Source organism: Perognathus longimembris, chromosome 23 (genome assembly GCF_023159225.1).
Source record: "Perognathus longimembris pacificus isolate PPM17 chromosome 23, ASM2315922v1, whole genome shotgun sequence".
In the NCBI taxonomy this organism is placed as follows: Eukaryota; Metazoa; Chordata; class Mammalia; order Rodentia; family Heteromyidae; genus Perognathus; species Perognathus longimembris.
In genome coordinates, this window is record NC_063183.1 from 28,435,363 (window position 1) to 28,456,719 (window position 21,357).

Here is a 21,357-nt window from a genome sequence, read left to right on the forward strand (position 1 = left end):
GGTAATCCTATCAACTCAAGAGGCAGAGATCAGGAGGATAATAGTTGCAGGCCAACCCTGACAAAAACATTCTCGAACCTCCACCTTGAAAAAAGAAGCTGGGATGTTGGCATGCACCTTTCATTCCAGCAATGTCAAGTCATTCTTACACTCCCTGGGAGAGATCGATGGATCTATCTATCTACCTACCCATCCATCTGTCCCAGGATAAAGTACAGCTTAGAGAAAACCTTTCTTTCATTGCATTCCCAAAATGTCCTTCAACCACAGGCACCGGCTAGGTACTTACTAAAATGCCCAAGCAACAGAGTGACATGTTTAAGAGCGAGTCCTAGGATTCTGAAAGATTTTTTAAAATTCTTTTTATTGTTGTTTGGTTTTGGTCATGAGGCTTGAACTCAGGACTTTATGCACTGACCCTGAGCTTTTTCACCCAAGTCTAGAGCTCTACCCCTTTGAGCCACAGGGCTACTTCTGGTTTTCTGGTGGTTAATTGAAGATGAGAGTCCCAGACTTTACTGCCAGGCTGCCTTTGAACTGTGATCCTTATATCTCAGCCTCCTGAGTAGCTAGGATTACAGGCACAAGTCACTGGCACCTGGTTTCTACAGTTTTTTTTTTTAATTCTAATTTCTCAGATTGTTTTTAATGAATTCTCTTAAACTACCTGCAGCTATTTCGACTTACGTCTGCCAAACATGAAAAACAAGAAAAACCCGAACCAGTTCTAGTTTTTCACTTTTCAGCAAGGTTCTTCAGCTTTATCTTCAAAGAATTGGAATGCATTAACCTACCTCCCTAATTTTTAGCTGAGAAGTGAAAATCATAGAGTATAAGTGACTTTGTTCAGGTCATACTTGCATTTCACATCCATCTTCCCTGCCTAATGCTTAAGTTTATTTGTATCCATCTTAGCCCCCAAACAGAGAATAACTAGACAGCATTATGAGCATTCTACCATTATTATAAGGCAGCCAAATCTTACAGCTTTAGAATGGTTACCCAAGGGCTGTAGCTACTGTTATTACTGGTTCCAGATTTATTCTGGCTTTATTCCCAGGGTTTGGGCTTGAAAAATGTATACAAGTTTCTTCTCCAAAAATTTCCATATCAAGAAGAAAGTACTTGGATTTCTTTTTTTTCCTTTCCCAACACAAGAAACTGAAATGGAACCTAATGGTGACTTAACCCATTTAGCTTTCGGTTTGTAGCAAAGATCAGAAATGTCTAGTACTCACCAAAATGTATTTTCTGAAAAGATAGAGAAGTAAAGGAAGGAAAGAAAGCTACAAATATCAATTCAAAAGAAAACTCATTAGGTAGAACTCTATTCACTTCTAATTGTGATTTTAACTACTTAAGAAAATGATTGTTTTTTACTAAAACAACATAAATGTCTGAAAGTATATTAAGTCATTTAGCAGAAGATAGGAGTCTTCATATTTTATAATTTTGTAATAAACGAAACTGGGTTGACTGTGAAGAGTAATATAAGACCTGATTAAAGGTCACATTATTGCCAAACATATGGGTATTGAATAAGAATTACTCTTGCCCTTGGCTACTCTCACACCTCCAAATGAAGTAATGTTTCTTGATGATCTCAATAAGTTACTAAACTGCCCTTAAAAACCTAATTTTGCATGAAACCCTGGAGCAAGACTTTGGCAATATTAAGATGCAGATTTTCCATGGTAGAGCATATACTTATTTTGGACCCTGCAGGCTCTACACCCTCATTTGGTATGCATCATAAAACCAGCAAGCAGCCCTTTGTCAGGAACACCACAGTTGCCAAACATGAAACGTGGAAAAACTATGGGAACAGTTTGAGTTTGTAGCTTAGCCCTTTCTTCTTCAAGTTAGTCTTCTCCTGGTTCTGAATGCATTTCGAAGAGTGAAGTCAATAAATAATCACGATGACTTTCTAAACACTCATTGAAAACCTTCTGGAATAGATTCTGAAACACACCTGAACTTCTATGTTCCTGAGACTAGTGATTTATAAGTCACCCTTCAAAAGTGAGTCCACAATGTATTTTGTGTATATAAAACAGAACATCACTTTTATCACATGAAGTTAGAAACAGGGAAATTTTGACTTCTTTTCTTTTCTTTTTTGGTCCTGGGGCTTGGGGTCCTGGGCACTGTCCCTGAGCTTTTTCTCTCAAAGCTAGTGCTCTACCACTTTGAGACACAGCGCCACTTGATGGTTCATTGGAGATAAGAGTCACACGGACTTTCCTTCCTGGGCCAGCTTTGAACTGTGATCCTCAGATCTCAGCCTCCTGAGTAGCTAGGATTATACATGTGAGCCACCTAAAAATAATATTTTAACATTTAAAAACAACCACTTAGGGCTAGGAATGTGGCTTAGAGGTAGAGTGCTTGCCTAGCATGCATGAAGCCCTGGGTTCGATTCCTCAGTACCACATACACAGGAAAAAGGCAGAAGTGGTGCTGTGGCTCAAGTGGTAGAATGCTAGCCTTAAGCAAAAGAAGCTCAGGGATGGTGCCCAGGCCCTGAGTTCAAGCCCCAGGACTGGCCAAAAACAAAAACAATCACTTAGAGTAATATTGATATTTTCCATTTTTCCATCTAGAGAAAAGTACATAGGTTGCCTACATTATTTAATCATTTTGTCTGTAAGTTTAAGTCTGGGAAATGTTTTATTAACCATTGTTTTCTGACTACTGGTACTTGAAAGTGAAACAGTTATTTTCATTGGAAAATGCTCAGCATTTCAGCATTTTTAGTAGGTCCTCTTTTTTCCAGTTTTCCCACAAGTTGGTTTGTTTAGTGAAATTTTGCCAGTTATCAGAATAGGGATATTCTGTAGCACATATCAACATATCCCTCAATATGCCTATTATTGTGTAAAACAAATGTGCTTTGCTATACTGCTATGCTTTAAACTTTATCAAAATATAGAAAGATATAATTGGTTGTCATTTGGCAACCTGGAAAATTCCAGCCTCCCAGGAGTTAACTTCTCACCTCTCCTCTCTGACAAATATTGTCAAAGAGGCAAATAAAGGGAGCTCAAGTGTAAATTAGTTCTATGACCTTCATCTCACCTGCAGCATTAATGGCAAAACCAAGTTGCTTATTGAGTTTATAATTTACATAAAAAATTATTTAGAAGAGGAAAAATGCTTACCAATTCCAGCTTCTCCAACAATCCAGGAGAGGCGAATGAAAAGCATGACTCCCCAGATATTCAGCATGCATCTTACCTGCGGGTCAAAGAGGCATTGAAAACTGATCATGGGACAAATCCCCATTGCCTTTGTAACTCTAGTGTCCAGGCCTACTTAACCCAATCCAAGAGGTCATTAAATGGATAGACTTCATTCATAAATGTAGAAGTTTTCTCACCAGCACACCTTTCACCCATCCAAACTTCACAACACCAGAAGTATCTTCCTCTTTGGTCTCAGCTTGCTCTTCTCCAGGCATCCCATCACCATTGGCAACCCTATCGGCTGAACCAGGAGCCACTGTCACATTCTGCATTTCCATAGATAGCAAAAACAGTAGATCGTTAACAAATGGTTCCATACAGCTTTTAAGGGCAAATCCAAGCAGGTGATACAAAGCTCCAGACAAAACATATTCTGCTCCTGTTAGTAAGTAAGCTTTCTGAGCAGAAGATTCCCTTTCTTCCTCCCTTCTTTCCTTTCTCCTTTCCTTCTTCCTCCCTTTCTTTCTTTCCTCCCTCCCTCCCTCCCTCCCTCCCTCCCTCCCTCCCTCCCTCCCTCCCTCCCTCTCTCCCTCCCTCCCTCCCTCCCTCCTTTCCTTCCTTCCTTCCTTCTTTCCTTTCTTCCTCCTTCCCTCACTTCCTCTCTCCCTCCCTCCCTCCTCCTTTCTCTCTTTCCCTTGAGTTTCTGATGAGTTCTGATGAGTTCTGATGAGTGACTTTCAAGCACGGGTAAGGCTTCAGGGATGCTGAGTGGAACTTGGGCTGTTATTTTACTAATGAAAGTATGTACTTTAGTAACAGTGATCAGAATGAGAAAAACATTTAAGCACAAAAATAACAGAAGAAAGAAGAGATGCAGAGAAGGAAGGGCCAGTAAAAGTAAGTATCTTTTACAGGACATGCTAAGTAGAAAAGAAAAATAACGTTCTTCATAATGCAGAGTATCTGCAATTCTTTCCTGTGCTTTATTTTATTCACTTAAAACAATACACTGTTGGTAGGAATGTAAACTTTTTCAAACCCTATGGAAAGCAGTGTGTAGGTTCTTCAAAAGACAGCATACAACTACCCTGTGATCCAGCAATTCCACCCCTAAGCATTGGTCTAAAATATCACAAACCAGGATTCAGTAAAGCCACCACCACACCCATGTTAAAGCAGTACTATTGACTACAGCTAAGGTGTGGAATCAGCTCAGAGTCCCATCAGTGGACAAATTGATCCCCCAAATGGAATTTTACTCATTTATTAGACTTATATTGCATCATTTGCAAAGAAATGGAAGGACCTGAAAAAAAATTATGTTAAGTGAAATAAGTCAGGCCCAAAGATAAGTCAGACAAAGATTGCATGTTTTCTCATGTGGAAGCTGGAATTGGTTTATAAATAAATACCTTGTGTGATATGCAGGTGTACATAAATGTATGAGTTGAAATATGGTAGATTTAAGAGAGAACTCAAATGATATAATTCCTTAGGCAAATAACTAGCTCAACAAAATAAATACCAGGAAACGTGTACTTGGAAGTGGTGAGGTGGTGTCAGGAAGAAGGGGTAGATGAATGAAGAGAAGTAGGAGGGGAGAATGCGGTAACAAATTCAATGTATATCCTACAAAATTAAGAAAAGGAAGGGAAGGAACTGGACACATTGAAAGTGAACTGTATGGGCTGGGGATATAGCCTAGTGGCAAGAGTGCCTGCCTCGGATACACGAGGCCCTAGGTTCGATTCCCCAGCACCACATATACAGAAAACGGCCAGAAGCGGCGCTGTGGCTCAAGTGGCAGAGTGCTAGCCTTGAGCGGGAAGAAGCCAGGGACAGTGCTCAGGCCCTGAGTCCAAGGCCCAGGACTGGCCAAAAAAAAAAAAAAAAAAAAAAAAAAAAAAAAAGAAAGTGAACTGTATAACTTGTGGGTGGGGATGGGAGGGGGAAAACTGGTAGATAGCAAAGGAAGGGGTGACATTGTCCAAAAAAGAAATGTACGCCTTACCTGACTTATGTAACTGTAACCCCTTTATGCATCACCTTTATAATAACACTAAAATATTAAAAATAAAAAATAAAGTAAAGGAAGGAGTGAGTGGGTTGGGAGGGATGGGTGAAAATGAGGAAAGGGGTGACATCAAGATGCATTGTCTTCATAAATGGCTTTGTTGAATGGCAATTCCTTTGTCCAACTACTTAAAGATAATAAAAATTGAAAAAAAATAATCATGGCAAAGCTTCTCAGCTGAACATGGTGGAGCACACTTGTAAGCCAAACTTAGCTACATAAGGAATCCCTGTCTTTAGATAAAACAAATGAAAATAAAACTAAACAACTGAACTTCTCTGCTCACCTGAGAGGGTTTTTAAGCAGAATCAATGAAACATATATACAGAGGAATAGTTTCTTTATACACACACAAAAAAAGTTCAGAGTATTACACAAGAGTTTAAAGGTATTATATGACCACAAGAACGCTTTAGGGATCCTTCTAATGGATTCCGTAGCTCCCTTCCTGGGAATTGCTAATGTGCTAGCATTGTCTGGATGTCTCATAACTACCAGACCTCTCATAACTTCCAGAAGAATTTTCTGAGTAGAAATACAAAAATATAAGTAGTATAAATTACGGTTTAGGTAGTATAAATTAGGATTTAAATACTTAACAGTTTTCTTCCCCGTGGCTTAATTTTGGGAAAAAAAGATCTTAAAATGCCAATCTTTGAGTCAATGTGGGAGAAGGTATCTCTTTTTCTTCAAATTAAGAATAGCTTATAACCTCTTATTTCTCTTCTGAATACGACTAAATCATTTCTTTTTTTTTTTTTTTTTTTTTTTTGGCCAGTCCTGGGCCTTGGACTCAGGGCCTGAGCACTGTCCCTGGCTTCTTCCCGCTCAAGGCTAGCACTCTGCCACTTGAGCCACAGCGCCGCTTCTGGCCGTTTTCTGCATATGTGGTGCTGGGGAATCGAACCTAGGGCCTCGTGTATCCGAGGCAGGCACTCTTGCCACTAGGCTATATCCCCAGCCCCCGACTAAATCATTTCTGATACACCTACTTAATTTAGCCATTCTGGCACCTACCTGATTCCTTACTCAGGAAACTACATCACATGGAGCTCCTTGAAAGCAATCTTTTCCAAAAAGGATTTTGAAACCTTTGGAAAAGTCCTTTCAATTCAGCTATTAATTACCATTATTATAGAGTGACTTTATCTTATTTAGGTGGTCTAAATGGGTTTAAGCTTGAAATGATTTGTTCTGATATCACTAGCTAAGATATAGACAAGCACTCTTTGGTTCCACTCTGAAAGGAGACTGCTAAGAAACAGTATTTCTTCTAAGAAGCTTAATTTTCTTACATAGTTAAGAACTCCTGTATCTTTGGGCTGTGGGGTGCCGTTAGCATATCCTCTGTGAACTGTCTTTAATTTGAGCAGTTGAATTCAAGCGAACTGTTTAAATTTTTTCTTCAGTTGAGAGGCTTGAACTCAGGGCCTGGGCACTGTTGCTGAGCTTCTTTTGCTCATGGCTAGTGCTCTACCACTTAGAGCCACAGTGCCACTTCTGGTTTTCTGGTGGTTCATTGGAGATAAGAGTCTCATTGACTTTTCTGCCTGGGCTGGCTTTGAACTGCAATACTCAGATCTTATCCTCGTAAGTAGCTAGGATTATAGGTGTGAGCCATCATGGATTGAACATTCTGTCTCTGTCTTTCATCATGCTATTTTCCTTTATGTAAGCACAGATTTCGTTTATTTCTCCATGAAACTTTGTTCATGATAATAAATGTTATTTTTGGATAACTAACGTAAAACAATAGATTAAGAGTCACTATATGATATTCACTATATGGCTATGTTGTGGGCTGGCGTTCTTCAAATCAACCAAGGGCTTGCCACGTAACACCATTGGTGAACAATGGTGAATTCATAAAGTGGACTTAAAGGTCCCTGATCTCTACCACTTAGGAGCACGTGTCTTAGTTTCTTATCCATTTCTCATAAATGAAATGAAATGAATCTAAAGTCAGTTCATCTTAGTGTTTTCTGACATAATTAGAGAAAGACAATTGAGCAAGAGAGAACATTGTAATTAAAGTCAAAATTTAGTTTTGTATCACCTAAGTTATATCTTAGTCCTAAGCAGTTACCGTACTTGTTTACACAGATAGTGGGAAGCTGAATTCCTATGTTCATACCAATATAAAGTGTGGTGGTTTTGAAACAAAATTCAAAAAATTGAAGCTGACCCGACAAGATGAAACCTGGTCAGCCATACCAGCTGCGCATACAAGTCAGGTATGTAATTCTAAATCTTCTAGTAGCTACTTTTTATTTATATTTTAATTTTGTGTGGATGCTGGAGATGAAACCCAGGGTTTGGAGCGTGTGATGCATACACTCTCCCACTGAACAATGTGGCCAGTCCCAGGTAGCTACATTTGAAGGACTTTAAAAAAATGATGAAATAACTTGGGTTTAGGCATGAACCCTGAAACACATATATAAGATATATTATGTAATAAATATAATATAAAATTTAAGTATGAAAATGTATAACCAGGTGCTGGTGGCTCATGCCTATAATGCTAACTACTCAAGAGGCTGAGATCTGTAGGATTATGGTTTGACGCTAGCTTAGGCAGAGAAGTGTGTGATTCCCGTCTCCAAAATAACCATCAAAAAGCAGGGCTAGCAGCATAGTTCAAGTGGTAGAGTGCCACCCAACTGAGCTAGAGACCCTGAGTTCAAACCCCAGTACTTCTACAATAAAAAAGGAAAGAAAATCCTATTTCTAATATTTAAAATATAAATATTTTAGTCGTGAAGTTATCTTGTAGAAGGGAATTGAATCACTGTGTAATTTAATGTTGTATTTTAGATTTTTTCATTTTAGTATTTTCATTTACACATACATTCAGGATATAGTATTAGTAAGTTATTTCACGTGCTTTTTCACTAAGTCTAAAATCTGGTGCTTATTTTCCATGACAGCCCATGATAGCTTTGACTAGTCATACTTCCAGTACTCTCTAGCCATGTGGTTGATGGCTGCCATACTGGACAGTTTCAGATACATTTGAGGATACTTTTTTTTTTTTTTGCCAGTCCTGGGCTTGGACTCAGGGCCTGAGCACTGTCCTTGGCTTCTTTTTGCTCAAGGCTAGCACTCTATCACTTGAGCCACAGTGCCACTTCTGGATTTTTCTATATATGTGGTGCTGAAGAATCGAACCCAGGGCTTCATGTATACGAGGTAAGCACTCTACCACTAGGCCATATTCCCAACCTAGTAATACTTTTTAAGCCCAATTTTCACCTCTTACTGGATTCTATATACATGGGCAACTAGGTCAAATGTAATGTTTGCTTTTCATGACTGAAACTTACTATCAGTGAGGGCAGGGCATTTTAGAATGTGTTAAAATGTCCATGAATGTTGAAGAGATTCTTAGTTAGGGGACTCATTCATTTGACATAATTTGAGGATAACTTTTTTATAAACATTATCAGTATTACAGATAATCAAGATTCCCTTAGCCAGATCAGCAGTGGCTACTCATTCAGGGAAAAAGTAATTTCCTTTGTCTGAATTACTGGAGGGTCCCAGGAGACACAAGCTTAATCAGTTGCCTTTTGTTTGTTTGTTTGTTTGTTCAAAGGCAGTCTTGGGAATAAAACTCTTGGTTTTGACAAGATCTAAACTTGAATGTTTGGTTCAGGAAATTGCTCTGCTCTCCAATGAAATGATGACTATGTCCCTTAGATATGGATTAATGAGAATACCAATGCCTGTTTAAAAAAATAAATCCTATGACGTTGGATAAAGAATGAATAGGGTATTTACCCCTTAAATGAATATTTCTTCCTGATAGATACCCTTCTTGGCCACAGTTTAATGGTTTTTCAATTTATCACTAGGATTTCACAATATGATGCAAAAAAAAAAACCAACCCAACAAAGCAAAAAACAAAAAAATGCATGAGGACATGGCGGAGAAACCATTTCCTCCAGAAGTTAGTAACACAATTGTTTCAGAAATTATTTAAAAATAAAACCAATGCAGAATGTTTAACTTTCTTTAAGTACATGCAACCTGCTAGTGTTTCAAAATTTTATGTCTGTTTATGGTATGTGTGTGGAGGGAGGCTTTGAATGTATACTTTTATTTGTCTAATAGTCCTGATAGCAATTTTCAAGTAGGCATGTCATTTCTATTGTTTAGAGTAATAGAGATGCCAAAAAATCCTGACTGTTTTAAATTATGCAGTTCACAATATAGTTTTGCTGTGCAATTAATTCAGCGTATGACCTCCAGAAAGCTACTTGCCCTTTCTTGAAAATTGCCAACGATACTAAGTCACAAAGTTTACTCAAAGGCAAAATCATTTTTCTATGTTGCCCACCTTCCTGTACTGAGAAGGCAGAGCAAATCTGGTTTTCACTCTATAAAATGCCTCCTTGTAAATAAGAACAACAATAATAAACTCAGTGCATCATCAAGTGATAGGACATAACTTTGGATTGAGAGTTTGTTGGAATTTGATGTCAATAAGCTATGTCCCATGGTTTTCAGACCCGTGGTGCATGTTCTCGAGACCAAAGTCTCAGAGACTACAAGTTTCATTATTGTTTCCTGAAACCAGTTTTTTTCTCTGCATACTTTGAATTAATTGGCTTGTTCACACTCTATTATCATAAATGATGACCCATAACCTTTCATAAATACATTTTAAATTATGTAGCTTCAGGGAATTATTATTTATTTACCACAAGTTTTACCTTTATATTAAGAGTTCAAGGAAGAAAATAAAAATGCACTTAAGCCAGTCACTGGTGGCTCATGCCTGTAATCCTAGCTACTCAGGAGGCTGAGATCTGAGGATCATGGTTCAAAGCCAGCCCTGGCAGGAAAAGCAATGAGACTCTTATCTCCAATTAACCACCAGGAAACCAGAGTGGCACTGCCGCTCAAAGTGGTAGAGCACTAGCCTTGGGTTGAAGAGCTCAGGGACAGAGCCCAGGCCCAGAGTTCAAGCCCCACCACTGACCAAAAAAAAAAAATGCACTTAAACAAAGACTATTTGATAAAAGATGTTTTTCTCTTCTAGTATTGATAAACAAGTAAAAGTTTCAATCACATAAACTTTGAGAGGAAAATTCCTGGTAAATATTTTCTGATGATGATAGATTATTTTCCTTAAAACATGGTTGAGTCCTTAAAAATAACAGATGTTTTTGTAATGCCATCATCAAAATAAAGTAGGTATATTTATGCTTTTAGCACCAACTAGATAATATCGATTACTAATGTATGCTCTCAAGTTTTGAGTCTTTAATCTCAGTGTGATAAAGAATTCTTAGATGGCCATTGAGAAATAATTCCGTAAGTCTGTAGGCCCATATGAACTTCTTATTGTTTAATCTTTTTGTTTCATCATTGAAACACTCAAATCTATGGAAAAATAGAGGAAATAATGTATGTCTTATATACCTATCACTCAGTTTCAATAATTGTCAACATATGGGCAATCTTAACCCTCTCAAACCTCTCACTCTGACATTACTGAGTCCTTAAAAACAAATCTCAGGGAAATATCAGATAATTCTTTAGGTTCATTTCAGAATGAAAAACATATGACACTATTACTTTTAGAACTTATGATGGTACATTTCCTACCCCTTTGTGATAATGAGAAAAATTTTAAATGATGAAAATGAGAGGGGATATTTTTGTTTTGTTTTGTTTTTTTTGCCAGTCCTGGGGCTTGAACTCAGGGCCTGAGCACTGTCCCTGGCTTCTTTTTGCTCAGGCTAGCACTCTGCCACTTGAGCCACAGCTCCATTTCCGGCTTTTTCTATATATGTGGTGCTGAGGAATCAAACCCAGGGCTTCATGTATATAAGGCAAGCACTTTTACCACTAGGCCACATTCTGAGCCCCAAGAGGGTATATTTTTTCTTGTATTAAGTTGCTGTAAGGTAAGTTTATAAATCATTACTTCTCGCCATAGTTTATAGTCGTAACATATTTTACCATATGTGTAAACATGTATCTCATACATAAATTGTCTTGTGTTTTTGATAACTTAGGGTAAAATTTATGTAGAAAAAAATGGTGTATAATCGAGAGACAAAGGTAAAAAGGCAAACAACTCCAAAAGCAATACTTACAAAACCATTTGGTGTAAACCAACTGAACAACCCATGGGGGGAGAGGGGAAGGGGGAGGGGGGATGGGGGAAATGAGGGAGGAGGTAACAAATTGTACAAAAAAAATGTACCCACTGCCTTACGTATGAAACTGTAACCCCTCTGTACATCACTTTGACAATAAATAATTATTCAGAAAAAAATGGTGTATGAGAAGGAAAATTGAAAGATTTTTAGTGTTTTTCATGTATACCTTTAAAAGAACTACTACTTTTTTTCATTGGCTATTACTAAACGATTTATAATGGGGCATTAATCACTTTTCCCCACAGATTAAAAGCATGAGCTCCCAGGAGGAAATGACATTGAGAAAGGAAAGAAATTGCTACACAAAGAACATTAAATATTTTTCATTAGGGTATATTTTACTTTTTAAGCAAAAAGCAACTATAAAGTTACCATCATCAATAGCCACTTATTAAGTTCCAACCCATTGTAATCAATGTGTTACTTTAGATGTATATAACCTAATATTCACAAGCATTTTGTAAAACAAGTACATATTATATAAATTACACAATATTGCTGAACAAGGGAGGACCAAGATATTTTTTCTCTCCATTTAGCTAGAGTTTTCAGAAATCTATAATTCATAGCCACCCGTATAGGCATTTTACTCTTTATTATAAAGAAAATGAAAAGGATTTCTTGAGCTGCAATCTCAAATCACTGGGATTACAAATTCTGTCAATATCTATCACCACTAGGGTTTCACTTAAGGCAGAGAGTTAAAATAATGTCTTCCAAATCTATTTTTCATTTTACCTACTAGGACAACAGTTGTCACATAATTTTTTTTTCTGACTTGGAAATTTTAACCAGGATTTTCACAAAATCCCACTGGCTTCCTTTCTAAATATACTATGCCAGTCAGTATGAATGTACTTTTGCTATATGGTTTTGAAAAACATCATAGTCACTGGCATGGAAAATACTGGCTAACTTATACTATGCCACTTGCTTTCTGCATTTATTTGTTTGTTTGTTTATGTGGTCCTGGGATAGTTATCCCTAAGCCGTTTTTCTCCAGGCTAGTACTCTACCACTTAAGTCACAGCTCCATTTCCAACTTTTTGTGGTTAATTGGAGAAAAGAATCCCATGTACTTTCCTGTCTAGGCTGGCTGCAAACCTTGATCCTCAGATGAGCCACCAGCACACGCTTCTTTCTGCTTTTAAATGAATTAAGTGAACACTATTATTTATAGTTTTGCAAACAAGATCTGTGAGGTATCTAAGCATTATAACATGGTGGTTATTACTCGTTGTGACCTGAGGAACTACCATAAAAAATGACAAGGAGGTGACTGGCAGTATAGCACCCTGACACTTGTCATGTCTTATTTGAAGGGAAATACAGGATAAGTAGCTGAATCAAAATCACATGTAGAGAAGAAGTGCATTGAGTAAGGCCTTCCAGACCATTCATGCCTGCCATGGTAGAGCAACCCCAAAGTCGAAAACACATGAAGGCAGACTGGTCCATGTAACTTCAGCAACAGTGGAATCCATCTTGACAACAGGAATGTGCCCACTTTAACTATATGGCTGTTTCCACGTGGTTTAATTAAGATGAAGTATCTTAGGTGAGTGAGGTCAAGTTCAGAAAAAGAATTACTTTATACCACACTTTCTTCTAAATGATTATTCCAGGGTCTGTAAAGTAAGGCTATTTTTAATGTATTTAATTTGCCTTTCATTTCCATCTAAGGAGGGGGGAAAGTGCCTTAAGTCAAAGTTATGTCCTTACCTTCACTTTATCTCTTCAAAAATGATATGATATCCCACTTATCAAATCTGTCAAATGCAGCTATAACATCCCTACTATGTGGCCACCAAGATGGATTGCTAAAGAAATAGACCTTCAAAATTTTCCCCTCTGTATTTAACGATTTACATAAGTCATGGTTTTAGAAAACATAAATAAGCCACATTCTCTCTTTGGAATATGTGTCCTAATAACAATTCAAGTTTACTCCATTTCCTTTTTAGTGAGGGTTAAAACCTTATTTTCTTTTGTTAGAAATTGGGAAAGGGAAAAATTGAGAATATTTAAGGTTTTTTTTTCTTCTTTATTGTCAAAGTGAAGGAGAACATTTAAGTTTTGATACCAATTTCAATGAAAGTTGTAGCTTTAAGATATATGTAATGTGGTAGAGTATGGTAGAATACAATTTCAAGTCTTTTTTCTTTTTTTTTTTTGAGGACTTTGGTTCATTTTACTTCTTATGATAAATTCAATTTTTTTTTATAATGCCCTAAGTTCTCTTTCTGACCCTTCCACACCTTGGAAACTTTGTGCTCAACCCACTTTTCCTTTTGTGTTACTCTTTTTCTCTCTTCTGTCATTCTCCTTCCCTTTCCTCTGATTAAGGTAAAAAAAAAAAATGATGCCTCAGTCTTATTTATTAGAAGTTTGAAGCCAGCCAGCCAGGGCAGGAAAGTCCATGAGACTTATCTCCAATAAACTACTCAGAAAATGTTGGAAGAGATGCTTTGGCTCAAGTGGTAGAGTGCTAGCCTTGAACACAAAGAGGGACAGCATGCAGGCCCTGAGTTGAAGCCCTAGGATGGGGGGAAAAATCCAGTGGGGTTATTATTTTATCTGAAATAGCCACATTGTTAATTCATTTTGACTAAATCATCAAATCTCCCAGATAAAATCTAAATATTATATCTATGAAGAAACCAGTAGAGTGCTACTGACATGGTACACAGGACCAATAAGATTTTGTAGGACAGGACTCTGTAGAACAGATTCAAGAGTATGGGGTCCTCTCTGGGAAGTCCTAGAGCCCAAAGAAGAGGATCAGAGCAGTCCAGGGAGATGTGTTTGCTCTAACAAGATGATGAGCAGATACCAAAAGGAGATACGCTCTACCTTTTTTTTTTTTTTTTTTTTTTTTGGCCAGTCCTGTGGCTTGGACTCAGGGCCTGAGGACCATCCCTGGCTTCTTTTTGCTCAAGGCTAGCACTCCGCCACTTGAGCCACAGCGCCACTTCTGGCTGTTTTCTGTATATGTGGTGCTGGGGAATTGAACCCAGGGCTTCATGTATATGAGGCAAGCACTCTTGCCACTAGGCCATATCCCCAGCCCCTACTCTACTCTTTTCTTGAGAGTGACATTCCTAGATCTCTGGAGTGGGTAATCTTTTAATATAACATATTGAATGAATGAAATGAGTTGTTTGATTCTTTTCTCCCCTCCTCAAAGCTTGAGCAAAAGGATGCTACATTTGAATATATGACATCTAACTGTTCTTCTTAGAAAGTAACTGTGTTCCATAAAGAATTATGCTCATTGTAAACTATCTGACAGGCAAGCGGAGTGATCAAGTCTATCAACATATCTCAGAGCAAGATAGAGAAGAAATCTACTGATGATCTGCTGTAAGATTAGAAACAAGTTCTGCTTCATATTTCTAGATTTAAGAACCTTGGCTACGCTCCTTTAATAATGGAAAGTTTAGCCATTTCTGCCGTTTCTGTTCTTACATTTAGTTATTGTTATATCTGTAGGTGAGTTTGTGAACGTCAGGCAGTTATCAAGATGAATAAATGCCAAACCTTATAAATGTTTGTTCTTTCTTTAAATAATGGAAGTTACCATACACAACAACGGCTAGCACCTACAATACTAACTGCAAAAGGCAGGGTGATCTTTTATTTTAACAGTTGATATGGAGGGCGCTGGTGGTTCATGCCTATAAACCTAGCTATTCAGGAAGTTGAGTTCTGAGGACTGAGGTTCAAAGCCAGCCTGGGCAGGAAAATCTATGGGACTCATCTCCAATTAACCTCCAGAAAACCAGAAGTGCAGCTGTGGCTCAAGTGGTAGAGCACTAGCCTTGAGCAGAAGAACTTGGGAACAGTGTCTAGGTCCTGAGTTCAAGCCCCATGACCAACAACAACAACAGAAACCCAAAAAAAAAAATCAAAACTAGGGTAGAACCATCTTAGTATTCAGTTTAACGTGTTTTTATTTTTGTTTTTGGTTTGTTTTTCTGTGCTGGTAGTAGGGCTTGAACTCAGGGCCTGGGCACTGTCCTTTAGTTTTTTCACTCAAGTTTGGTGTGCTACCATTTGATTCATGCCTGCACTTTTGGGGTTTTGGTGGTTAATTGCAAATAAGAGTCTCACATACTTTTCTGCCCAGGCAGGCTTGGAACCTTGATCCTCAGATCTCAGCCTCTTGCACAGCTAGGCTTATAGGCCTGAGCCACCAGTGCCTAGCAGTTTGACATGTTTAATCAGGTGGGAATTGAATGACTATAATTATAAATAATATACAACATACTGTCTAACTTTCAGAGGTAATTCTATACTTCTCTGTTTCAAGTCAGTAAACATTTGTGAAGCATTTTCTGTTTCCTAAAGACTAGGGACAGTTGTATAAGTAAGATGGATGGTTTGGAACAGACCTCTTCATTTGACTGTTTCACATTCCAGAGTATTATTAAGGAGGAGGAATTGACCTGGAGGGCTGAACAAAAGCAGATATTTTCCCATGACCTTCGTGCTTACCTTTGCAAGTTGCTCATGGATCTCTAGCAGGCTGGGCCGGCTGACCTTGGGCCCGCTGACGCTGCCAGTGTTGCGGTAGTACTCGATCTTAGGAACAGCATCCATGGTGTTGTGGCCAAAGGTTTGTAGGTAGTATGTGTTTGTGTGTGAATCATAGGCATGAAAACTGGCATCTGTCTTGGCAGTTTCTCCATTTTGGAGGAAATTATCATAGCACTCCTGATTCCCGGGTCTAAAGCTGATTCTCAATCTGTTCTGTGTTTCATCCCCAAAAGAGGTCTCTTCATAATGTGGGGGGTCGGTGCTGTCATTCACAGCTGAGCTGCCCTCGTGGCTCTCGTTGATGATGTTAACTTGAAAGCGATTAGTATTACTGGGCACTGAATCCAGAAATATATTGGAAGAGGTGTTCAGTGACATCTTCCAAAATGGATTTCTTGAGCTATAGTATCTACTTTATGGTCGTTGCAAAAAAAAAAAAAAAAAAAGCAAGAAATCTGTATGTTTCTACTTCAAATCAAATAATGTGGTTACATGAGTGTGCTCATGACTTTTCTAGCTGAGCTCAATAAGTAGATTCCTGATATATTGTCTCCTAGATAATCTTCAGAATGATCTTCAAAGCTGTGATTGAAAGAGAAAAATGAAACTTTTTGGAGGCCGCACACTATATTTGAATAAGGTTCGCATACAAGGGAATTGGATTTTTTAAAATTTTTTTTACAAGACATATAATTTTACATTCATTTTGCTAAAAATTACCTAGTCACCTGAGCTATTAAATCCTAAAATAACTAACTAGGGATTTGCTTCAGCAAACAGAATTTCCAATGGTGTTGTTAAAATGTTACTGTGTTTGTAATATTTGCTTGGATTTCTTGTAGTTGGAGTCAGTATGACTTTTAGAAAAGATATAATTCAACTAATCAAGAGCAATAGGACTGGATGAGATAGTTTCCAGCCTGAAACACAGTTCATTGACAGCCTTAAATGCTGAAAGAGTATTTTATGATTGATAGGAATATATATGATAAAAGAACATTGAAAACTAAAAATGCACTTTTTCCTAGGTTATAAAAATCTGCACATATTCAAGTGATTTATTCCAGAAATACTTTTAACTATGTGACAAGTAAAAAAATATATAGAATTTGGAATGTGAATTTAAAACATATATCAAAGTGATAGTTCTATAATTTCTTAAAACTTCATTAACATTCAAAATATTTCTTTTGCTTATACATTTGTGTTTTTCATTAATACTAGTATGGAAACTTTTAAAAATATGAGCATTTGGAACAAGGGGATAAGTTACCACCCTCAGTAAAGTCATATTCTATATTGAGATAAAATCATTCTCTACTGACTCCCTTTAAAAAATATTCTTTAAAAATTGAGAGGTTTATATTAGACTGCAAGGTAAGTAAGACTTCATGATAATTTTCACTGTCCCACAATATGACCTCATCTCAAAACATTTTCTATAGAGTAATATCTTTGTTGATATCATAAAATCTGATTTTTTTCAAAGAAAGTTCATTTAAGAGGAGATAAGTACAATGAAAAACTTTTATACAATTATTAAAGCTATTTCTTCAAATAAAAGCAATCCCAACTTTAATTCTCAAATTACCTCTCCTGGTAAAATTATAAATGATACCCTTAGCTTTTTACTTTTTTGGAGCATTTCACTTCTCTTCATAGTGTTGTCCTCAGAATTAGCTATATAACATAATATTAAGGGTGATTTTTTTTTTTTTTACCCACCCCAGAAGTGCTTCACTTACCTCCCAGGGACCTTCTTCTGAGAGAGTGGAACTTATTTCAGCTTTACACAGGCATATATGGGACACAGCTTTCAATCCAGAACCTTAGGCTTCTTCTTATTGGTTAGAACCTTTCCTAAGAGAGATGACTCCAGTGATTGGCTTGAAATAGTACAGGAAGCCCCACCCAGTTATTAGCCTTCGGGGAACCTTAAGTACCACATCAACTAGTAACTAGTAGTAAATCATTAATCTTTTTAGCCAGGAAATAAAGTGTCTTTAGTTCATTAGGAGAACTAGGTTGCCCAACAGCAATCATTCAAAAATATTGCTTCAGTTGTTTGGGACTAGATAAATGGAGTCTCATGCTCATCTTATTTATGAGTTCTAGTGACCTCCCTCTGTTGAGTATAGGCACCAAAGTATAGTCTCCAAAAGTCTCAATACTATAAAATACTATAAAATATAAACTATAGTCTCAATACTGTAAAATTAGAAAAGTGGTGCCTGAGGCAATTTTATCTTAAATATTGCCTTGACTCCTTTCTATATGGAAAGTAAGCAAACTGAAAGGAGAACTAATGATTTGCTGAAAATATTTCTACCTAGGAAAACTGGTTCAAGCAGAAAAATCAAACTGTGGGTACATTTCGTAATGGCAATACTTAATGGCCTGTTTGTCGCCACCTGGAAATTAAAAAAAAAAAATCAAACCTAGTTTTTGAGCTTAGTGGAGATGTTTTTGCTCAATTCTGTAAGGTTATGATTATGGAGACTGCACAGACAATTCCTCCCTGCAGTTTCTATCATTGCTTTTCAATCATAATGACTGAATATATCCTCCTTACGTCTAAATAAGAAACTATCTGAGGGATTCCAGTTGCCTGCATAGCTTGGTGTGGTGCATTACAGTGGTTGAATATAAACTCTAGAAGGCTTGACTTCTGTGTAAGTTACTTAACCTCTCTATGCCTTAATTTTCTTTCTGCAAATGCAGATATGGGTAATAATGGTACTGACCTTGCAGAGTTATTGTGAGCTCATTTGTGTTAGGATTCAGAGCAATGCCAGTTGGTACATAGTCTCTGCTTTTGCTATTTTAGCAGTATTGATAATCAGAATTTTAATGCATCAGGACTGGGATTTTGAGATCAATCACTAGAGATCTAGTAGTTCCCTGCATATTAACATAGGGGGGAAAAGTAAATTAGTGAGTAGTGAAAGGATGATAGAAGGAGGCCTGGAGATATTAGATAAAATCACTCAGACACTCTTGGTAAATGTTACAATACACAGTCAGACTAGTGTCATGAGGTTCTATCAGAAATAAAGGCAAAATTACAAAGATATACCTGTATCCTTATCTTTCCTTAAAGGCCACTAATCAAAGGTACTTGCCTGTTCCACAAAGAATTCTTACTCCAATGTAAAAGTCCTTTAAGCAAAGGAATTTTAGATTCAGCTAAAAAGAGCTAGAGTTACTTAGATCAAGACTGGGGGATAACCAAAATGGAACTGGGACCTAAAACAGTTGTATTCATTGGACCAGGATTAAAGCTATTCAAGAACACCATACAACCCCGCTTTCTCTCTAGAGCGAGTTTATTCTTTAACCACTTTCCTTTCCCAAAGGCTGTGAGTGCAGAGTGCATTCAATACCAGTCAATTTCTTTTTCCTTGCTGTCTGCCTGCCTGACTACGGTGTAGTGTGAATTAGTTTCCGTCTTGGTCTTACATCAAGCAGACATTTTCATTCTGGGGCTTTTATCTCTTAACTGTGAAATGAAAGTCTTTGTTCTTTATTAAGGGGATTTAGACCTTCCAGAGCAGATGGGAGATAGTTTGGGGGATATGAATGAAATTACACCATCCATAATACTAACCTTGAAAGGTGAGCCTGATTTAGGCTTTCCAGAGATGTGAGAAAGCTAGCAGAAGCCACTGGGTAGAGGTATGGCCCTTCATCTTTCCTCCTGCTCTCTTAGACAAGGCTCTTACAGAGGAGCAGTTGGAGTTGATCTGGATATATAACACTGCTGTTTATTCCAGCTAGCATTTTGTGACATTTCCATGTTCTATCCATATTACAACCAGGCTTTTGGATTTATACAATGTCTAGCTCTGAAAATACATAACAAACATTCAAAAAATAAAAGGCACACAGTGGGCCAGGATTTGAATAAAGATCATAGATGATAGATGAAGACTCTTGCTTAAATAGGCTTTGTCTTCAGCAGGACCATGAAGGACATCGCTGTGAAGTTGTTATTTGAAAGGTTTGTGGGAGTTGAATGTTCAGACACTACTTATATTTCCTCAAGTTGTCTTGTTATTTGGTGGCTTTCTTCTTTTTGAAATAAAGATATGTCTGTGTTGAATTCTAGTCACTGAAGTGGAAAGTCTTGGTGCACGGTTTACCCTGGGCGACAAATAGGACACAGAGAACTTAGACATATGTCTTTGAGACCACTTCAGGAACACAGATCACAAGGAAGAAGCCTAATAGTCTGGCATAGACAGATTTAAAACACATCTGTATTCTAAATCTACTAGGAGATATGAAACATCAGGGTTTTGCAGTGCCAGACTAGAGCCGTAACCATGTTAATAAGATGTAGAAGTATCCAAGTTGGCGTTAGATACTGCAGCAGATGTGACTGCCCAAGTTCAGTTCCAAACACATTACTCCCTAGCTTTGTGACCTTAATCTGACTTTGCTTTTATTTATGTATACTAGGATTTGAACTCAGAGCCTCATGCTTGCTGGGCACATGTTCTATTTGAGCCTCAGTCCTTTTGCTTTCAGCATTTTTTTTTCTTTCAGAGAGGATATCTTGCTTTTGCTCAGGCTGACCTCATACTACAGTAATCTTCCTACCTCTACGATTGCCAGGACCCAAGTCATATACCATTATATACAACTCTAGGTTTTAGTTCCTTTCTTATGTTTTTTTTCTTTGGAAAATTTAGATTAAAAAAATGCCCCACATTGGTGGCTCCTACCTGTAATCCTAGCTACTCAGGAAGCTGAGAGCTGAGAATCTCAGGGTGGAGGGCAGCCCAGACAGGAAAAATTTGTGAGACTCTTATCTCCAGTTAACCACAAAAAGCCAGAAGTGGGGGCTGGGGACTTAGCTCAGTGGAAGAGCACCTGCCTAGCAAGCACAAGGCCCAGAGTTCCGTCCTTAGTGCTGGAAAAAAAAAAAAAAGCCAGAAGTGGAGCTGTGTCTGAAGTAGTAGAGCCCTACACTTGAGTAGAAAAGCTTAGGGACAGCACCTAGACCCCAAGTTCAAGCCCCTGTACTGGCACAAAAAAAGGGGAAATTTAGGTAAAAACAAAATGAAAACAATCTCAAAAATAAAGGATGATACAAACACCAAATAAACAGAAGGCACCTGATTTAGTGCAGCTTCAGTAGATGTTACTTGATTTCTTCTTCTCATGCTTTGCCATCTGTAGTCTCAAGTGACATAAATGCTTTTATATTTATTTATCTCCTATATTCTTCCATTTAGTTCATCTTAGTTGGACTTGGTTGGAGACTGGAGAAGTGAAATAGCTTATACTTAGCCACTGTTTCTTAGGAACAGAGATCTTTTATTGTTACTACTAATGAAAATCCTAAGTAAGGATAGTTAGATATGTTTAAATAGCACA

General features: G+C 37.6%; 1 protein-coding gene across 4 annotated transcripts in view; it reads right to left on the minus strand.

Annotated features, from left to right (window-relative positions):
* The window catches only part of Slc12a1 (solute carrier family 12 member 1), an 82,199-nt gene extending 64,343 nt beyond the window's left edge, over window positions 1-17,856 (minus strand). For all 4 annotated transcript variants that reach the window (XM_048332982.1, XM_048332979.1, XM_048332980.1 and 1 more), the window contains exons 1-4: window positions 17,721-17,856; window positions 15,934-16,557; window positions 3,380-3,511; window positions 3,162-3,237 (exon numbers count right to left, since the gene is read on the minus strand). In XM_048332982.1, coding sequence (XP_048188939.1) covers window positions 3,162-3,237; window positions 3,380-3,511; window positions 15,934-16,353 — 628 coding nt within the window. In that variant the 5' untranslated portion in view covers window positions 16,354-16,557; window positions 17,721-17,856. The remainder of the gene's footprint in view (window positions 1-3,161; window positions 3,238-3,379; window positions 3,512-15,933; window positions 16,558-17,720) is intronic.
* Between the last annotated feature and the right edge of the window lie 3,501 nt (window positions 17,857-21,357).